We start from the raw sequence: 7,829 nt of genomic DNA on the forward strand, positions 1-7,829 counted from the left end.
ACACTTGGGAGGCAAAAGTAGAATTAGGGTTCTAACTTTTCCTAGGGTTGTGAGTAATGAATTAGTGTGTTGAAAAATAGTGGTGAAACTGTGTAAGTGTTAATTAGTCATTGTGAGAGTAGTGAACAGGCTATTTAAAATATTCTCAATTCCAATCGCTTTCCAAATTCCAACCGCATTTTGGGAACCAAATGCAATAAGCACCTCTATATATTAAAAAAAACACACCAAATGAAACTTGTGAAAAAAAAATGAAACAAAATAAAACCTTTGAACCAATGGTAAACTCTGAAAAGCACAGTTAAAAAAAAGGCACATTATTGAGTATCTAAGATAACAGAAATGTCAAATGAAAAGTATGATAAGAAAGCAAAAGGCTTTTACAAGATAAAACAACTATAGTTGTAAGCATGATGTAAGTGTACTACCATATATGAGCAGCCTCACACCCCATTTTCTTTACAATACTTGGCACACAACACAAGGGAAGCAAAGGAGTGTAACATAAAAGATATAGTCATTGGTATAACCGAATAACACAATTCATAACTACAAATTAAAACTGAGCCTTAACATAGCATAACTACAAATTAAAAGTAAACTTATAACATTTTTAAAAAAAATGATAGTTTCTAACCTTGGATTGACGGAGAGCCAAAAACTCGACCCTAGCTTCGCTGGCCGGAAAATTCCCAGTGACGAGAGCTAGAACCTCCTGGACCCTCGTAGCCTTTCCCAAGTTCCTCCATGACCAACAACAACGAACGCACGATATGACAAACCAAACTGATTAATCTATAACAAAAACAACAATGAACGATTAATAGTACAAAATCTAAAAACCAAAACTGAAAATCTGGCAAACCAAACCCCAAAAATAAGACAAACCAAAATGAAAACCCTAAAATCAAAACCGCAAACAATTGTGAATAATCCTAAAAATCCTAAAATCAAAACAAAAAATATGGCAAATCAAACCCCCAAAAATAAGTTGAACCAAACTGAAAATCAAAATCCCAAACAATTGTTAATAATCCTAAAAATCCTAAAACCCTAAAACCAAAACTAAAAATCTGGCAAATCAAACCCCCAAAAATAAGATGAACCAAACTGAAAATCAAAATCCCAAACAATTGTTAATAATCCTAAAAATCCTAAAATCAAAATCGACAATCTGGCAAACCAAACCCCCAAAAAACGACGAACCAAACTAAAAACCTACAATCCAAAAACCAAAACTGAAAACCTGTCAAAACAAACCCCAAAATTACGACACATCAAATCAAAATACCAACATAACTGGACAAATAATCAACCATCCTGCTTCAAATTCTTGGGATTTCTGCAAAAAATGAGGGAGAGGCCGACACTAACCCGATCTCGCCTACGATTGCAGCCTATCCTCTGACTCAATTTTGGCAATTCAAAAGAAAAAGAAAGGTCCACCCCCGCCATCAAAAGATCGCCCACCCCTCCCATCAAAATGTTGGTTTCGTTCGTTCTTACTTTGAGTTCGAACCCATGGCTTGTTAGTGAAAGGAGGAAAAGGAAAAAAGACGGGCGAATGGTGAGTTTTTCTGGGCTGGTGAGAGAAGAAAGCAGGCGCCATTAATGATTCAGTAATGGAGAGGCGCCATTACTGACTTAGTGAGGGAGAGGAGGAAGATCGCACATGGCAAAGAAATGAGCCAAACGTGGCAAAGAAAGCAGGCCCAACGTGGCAAAGGCGTAAGGGTAAAACGGGTATTCCACATTATTTTACTGTTCCAAACTTGGGGTTGTGGCTTTTATAAGGGTTATAGAAAAGAAACAGATTAACTTTACATGAGAATACGTAAATGGTAATTTTATAAATAAATTATGTTCCGATATATGCAGAATGAGACATAAGTTTTATATAGGCATTACTTTGGTAAATCGTTCAACTCATGTCTTATCCACTTGTTGCCATGTTATAAACATGATTGGAGCGAACTTTGTTGATTCAATTTCTTATACTATCTTTATAGATGTCATGTAATCAAGAAAATAATTGAAAATGTATTTTATCCTTCGGTCCTTAAGGCTCCGTTCTATTGGATTTATTTTGACTGAACTTATATTATCTGAACTTAACTGAACTTATCTTAACTTATCTGAACTTATTTTGTCTGAAACAAACTTATTTTTATGTGAAATTGTGAAAAAACTTAATTTTTCTGGACTTATATTATCTAAACTTATCCGAACTTATCTGAATTTATCTGAAGTTAACTGAACTTATCTGAACTTATTTTATCTGAAATAAGTCAAAATAAGTCGAGCAGAACATAGCCTACATTCCCCTCAGTGTCCGTCTTCGGTCTTCCATGATCATGGCCTCATGGGGCCATGGCTAGGGATGTCAGTGGGGCGGGTTTCGTGGTAGACCCGCCCCGCATCCGCCCCAAGTAGGCGGGGATGGAGGTAGGTTTGGCGGGTGATGGGGCGCGCGGGGATGGGTATAGAAATCGTACCCGCCATGGGTGATGGGGCGGGTGTGGATTTTGTGTTGAACCCGCCCCATCCCCGCCCGCCCCACCCCATCCCCACTCGCCCCGCTTCATACCCGCCATGGGTGATGGGGTGAGTTTGTATTTATGTGCATGTTTAGGTGATAATGTGAATTTAGGTGAGAATTTTAAGTTTTTTGTATAGATTTTTTTTGTTATGACGGGTATTTTTTTTTTATTATATATGTCTCTTTAGTCGTAAGGTAATTTTTTTCTAAAGTTAACTTTCATTACTTCGTACATATGGAAAATGTTTGCTAAATAAGAAAAATTAGGCGGATATTGGCGCGGGTATGGGGCGGGGATAAGACGGGGATGGATACCTAGTTGGGTGGTGGGGCGGGGATGGATTTTAGTTTATACCCGTTGAGGCGGGGATGGGGATGAATTTTGTACCCGCCATGGGTGATGGGGCGGGGATGGGGATGAAAATTTTAGGTGGGGATGGGGATGGAGGGACATACATCCGCATCCGCCCCGCCCCATTGACATCCCTAGCCATGGCCCATAATCCCTGAGAAATTCTGAGTAAATTTCAGTGGGTGGAAACCTATTCAATTAAATGATAATTTCATAAATATTTTGCTGGAAATTATGGTTGGTATAATCTTAAGTTCTTAACTATTATACTGTATATTTGTAGCTCTTGACTTCATATCAATATGTGTTGATTGTACGTACGATATGTTTGTTGACATTGTATTCTATGATTTCTGATGTACTCCATTACTCAAATGCAATATTATTTTTTTTGTAAGTGATTGACTGTATTTGTAGTTGTTGATTGAATAGATGTTTATTGCATAATGTTAGTCGTTAATTGTATATTACATGGTTGTTGATGTATTGCGAAAGACAAATTTGCTAAAAATGACATTTTATAACTCAAATTTTGCGAAAAAAGACCTTATATAATTTTTTTTGTGAAACCACACCTTAATGTAATTTTTTTGCGAGAAAAGACCCAAGGGAAGTTTCCGGCATTGATCGAGCTTTTCCGGCCATAGACTTGCCCGTGAGCAACACATGTGGCTTAACTTGGCTAACGACACTGATTTTCCCGAGTCTTGAATTTTCAAACTTGATTTTTTTTCGATTTTTTTTTCAAATTTAGGTTTTAAAGCTTAAAATTTTTGGAGGAAAATTGGGTGTGGTTAGCAAAATAAAGCAATTTATGATTCTCACGTGCAAGTCAATGCCGAAAAATTACTTTTGGTTGTTTTTCGCAAAAAAAAAAATTACATTAAGGTGTGATTTCACAAAAAGAAATTTATACAAGATCCTTTCTCGCAAAAAAAATTTACATTAAGGTATGATTTCACAAAAAAAATTATATAAGGTTCTTTCTCGCAAAATTGAGGTTATAAAAGATCCTTTTTAGCAAATGTGTCATTGCGAAAATATATTGTTGAATGTACATGAGACCCACGTCAAATAACATTGACTGTCTTTTGATTGGGAAAATTAATGAGATTAACATGGAAGAATTCATGGTCCCTGGCCATAATTTTGACACTTCCCGCCACATGATTCCCCAATAAATACTTTGAGCGCTATTCCTAAAGTAATTTAAAAGCTAAACTGGGAGTTCCTTTTTTTTGGCGGGAAATTGGGAGTAACTGATTAATTGACTAGTTGTCTAGGTTATTAAACTTCTTTCATAACGTAGGAGACGGAACACTCAACTTAATTCTCTCCAATTTACAGGTACATTTGCTCTTTTCCTTTATTTTTGTTGTCATTATAGCTACATCTTATTATAATCATGTTAAATTGAAATGTTTATTGTTATTGATTATTCGATTTTATTATTAATTTGAATTTGATTCATAGTTAAATTTTCATTTTTCGTGATTACATTAATTAACCGTCCTTATCAGTTATCATTTGGGGTGGATTGAGTAATTTGGCAGATGCTCTTCAGGCTTTTAGGATTACGGGAAGACTTCTATTGATAAAATAGGTTGTCAATTTTCGGTGTCATGCTAGGATTGATAGGGTAACATTAGAAATGAATTGCAATCCTTATGAGAGACGAACAATGAGAAACTCAATGTCAAATTCAAACAAAAAAAGAACGAATTACGAAACAAAAAATTGAATTTGAATTTGATACATAGTTAAATTTGCACGTCTTCGAGTTACATCAATAGTCATTTATCCATTGGGATAGATTGAGTAATTCTTATCCTAGACGGCCAGATGTAAGAATGGTAATGAATTATATGACTGAACTTGCTTACTAATTTTATTGTTACATGCGCTATTCACGTGTAGCGGTTATGTTTATAGATGCCCTCTAGGGTGCCTTAATGGGTCGGCTTCTATTGAGAAAATAACTTGTTAATTGGTCATAGCGGAGGTTATTTCGTTTATCTTTTAAAGGTAGTCTTCAAACCAATTAACTATTGCACTTGTAGTCAACTAGTCATGTATTTCCTGCTAACTTCTCTTCTAGTGGGTGTCTAATTCCACTGCCTCTTCTTTTTACTCACTTCCTAACATGATCTTGTACAACCCATTTTCTTGGTTCCGAAGGTCATGGAAGATATAGGAAGGGTCATGAAACGTGCAACCATTAGTCCATTACCACTTAAACAATATGGGCTTCACAAAATAATAGTCCCTCCGTTCCTAAATAAGTGTCCACTTTGGACATTTACGCGGGATTTAATAAAACTATATTGTGTGTAAGAGTTATTGATTGAGAATGTTTTTTTTTTGGAAAGGAAAAAGTAGATAATTATTTATTGATAAAGTATAAATAAAAGTGGATGTGTTGATTGAAAAATGGAAAAAGGGTAGAATATGTAAGAAAAAGCAATATTCCCTCTGTATTTATTTAAGGGATACACTTGTCTTTTCCGGCCGTATTTATTTAAGAGATACACTTGTCATTTTTAGTAACTTATCAACCCCACCATCTAATTAAATAATATATCTACACCCCAACCTCACCCCCACTCTCTAAAATGACATGGTCCCCACTTGTTTTTCTTATTAAAATATCTACTAAACCCCACTTGTTTTATTACTTTATTTCATTCAATTCTTTTTCTTAATACGCGTGCCCGACCAAGTATATCTCTTAAATAAATACGGAGGGAGTAATGATTTATAGAAAAATGTGAAAAGTGTGTGAAAATGTGGGATAAGTACGTGTATAAAAAAGTGGGAAAGGTGTATGTCCAAAAATGGAAACTGAACACTTATAAGGGAACGATATTTATGGGAACTGGACACTTATTTAGGAACGGAGGGAGTAGAGTTTATACTGAGCTATGCTGATACACTCTATCTATGATAATAGAGATAGAGTAACAATGCATTTTGTTTTCTGAAATGGCTGTGTACGGATAACAATCATATTTGCATCAGCTGAACATGGAAATGTTGTAGTGTATATTTTAACATTATGCATGTTTCTCTTCCAGATTTGATTGTTAAGTGATGGGAATTTGTTCTAAATTGAAGGCGAGCCATGATGGTGAGAAAGACAAGATCAGAAACTTACCAGATGGCATCATAACTCGTATCCTCTCATTACTTCCAACAAAGAATGCTGTATCAACCAGTGTGCTCTCTTCAAGATGGAACCATTATTGGACAACCATTGACAGCTTTGACTTTGATGATAATACCTTATGCCACCTAACACAAGCAAATGACAATCCTGGAGGATTTATGATGTTTATCGAAAGAGTACTTGAACGTTGTGATGCACCTAACATTAAAAAGTTCCGGTTAAGTTGGTACCGGTCTGTGGATGTACATTGTCTCCGTGCTTTCATTTCCTTTGCTTTGAGTCGAAATGTTCAGGAGCTTGAACTGGAAATTCGGTTCTGTCGCGTTGTTGAGTTGCCTCTAGAACTTTTTGTGAGCAAATCTCTGGAAAAGATGAAGCTCAGGGTGGACTACCTCTTTAATGTTCCTCTTCTTGAGGATTATTTTCCAAGTCTCAAGTCACTCCATGTTGAGTTCTTGTACCCAGATCATCCAAATTTTAATTTCTGTCAGAAGCTTCTCTGTCGTTGTCCACAGCTTCAAGAGTTGGTAATAGATGTGAGATCATATTACAAGAAGCATATACTATATAAGATTTCTGGTACTGCTATTAAGAGGTTGACGCTAATGGTTCGTGCCAAGTCAGATCAGGATATCCAGCATACATTTGAAATAACTGCTCCAGTGCTCGAGAAATTATACATCATGGATGATACGTGTCATTTTTTCTTAGTGGGTTCGTTTCCACAGCTCAAAAGAACAGTCATTGACTTGAGGAATATTGAGATATATGAGAGAACCATGTACCAGATGGATCGTGCAGTTCAGATTCTATCAGGGATTACCAGCACCAAATATCTATCATTGTCTCTTGCTGCAACTCTGATAGTTCAGTAGAAACACTTGACAAGAGGGGGGGTGAATTGTTTCTTGGGAACTTGAGTAAGTTTCTTGCGGAATTTAAACAATAAAGAGACTGAGAACAATGAGCGAAGAAAGATATAAAACGGAGGAACCTTCTTGACCCTAATCAAGAAGAACCTCACTACTCTTTTGTATTAATGCAATAACTCTATTACAAATACACTCTTTAACTCGAGTTCCTCTCGAACACGAGTTCCCCACAGCAATCCCCTTCGATTACTGTGCTCCTCTTTCTCTCTCTGACTTAACTCTAAGTCGCTCCTTTTCTCTTTGACTTAACTCTAAGTCGCTCTGTTTCTCTTTGACTTAACTCTAAGTCAATCTTTCTCTCTTTGACTTAACTCTAAGTCACTCAAGGATCACTCAATCCTTAAACCCAAAATACAATATGATAGATAGATTCTAGTACGTAATAAAGCTTATAATAATAAGGAACTCAAGGAACACTCTATTTTGCCAACTGATTCTTTTAAAACGTTTAAGCTCTTTAAGATAGATTTTGTAGAAATCAGTTGTGTTTTGAAAAGCCAAAACTCTTCTCCTTTTATAGGAGAGTTTTACCTAAGGTTGGGTACCCATGTTCTCCTCAACTTCCCACTAACAGTTACTGCTCAGTAACATGGGCATAGTTGGAGAGAAACAGGGAGACCAAATCAAAACACTAAATGCACGTTTAAATAGAAATACGTGGGAGAGTTTTAAGGATCATGGAAAATCTTTTGCTTGAGAAACAAGGAGAATGAAAACAAAATCCTATGTTTACATTTATTAATTAAATTCATTTTATTTATTAACAAAGATTTTCCAACTTAAAACTCTTTTATAATTACAGTTAATATATTTCAATTTAAAACGTACCAAAATACTTAG

General features: G+C 35.8%; 1 protein-coding gene across 1 annotated transcript; it reads left to right on the forward strand.

The window, feature by feature from the left end:
* Window positions 1-5,981: 5,981 nt before the first annotated feature.
* Window positions 5,982-6,932, forward strand: LOC110775928 (F-box/LRR-repeat protein At4g14096-like). Its single transcript, XM_021980526.2, has one exon. It carries the CDS (start codon window positions 5,982-5,984, stop codon window positions 6,930-6,932), a length of 951 nt encoding a protein of 316 aa, XP_021836218.2.
* The last annotated feature ends 897 nt before the right edge of the window (window positions 6,933-7,829 follow it).

Source organism: Spinacia oleracea, chromosome 5 (assembly GCF_020520425.1).
Source record: "Spinacia oleracea cultivar Varoflay chromosome 5, BTI_SOV_V1, whole genome shotgun sequence".
Lineage (NCBI taxonomy): Eukaryota > Viridiplantae > Streptophyta > Magnoliopsida > Caryophyllales > Amaranthaceae > Spinacia > Spinacia oleracea.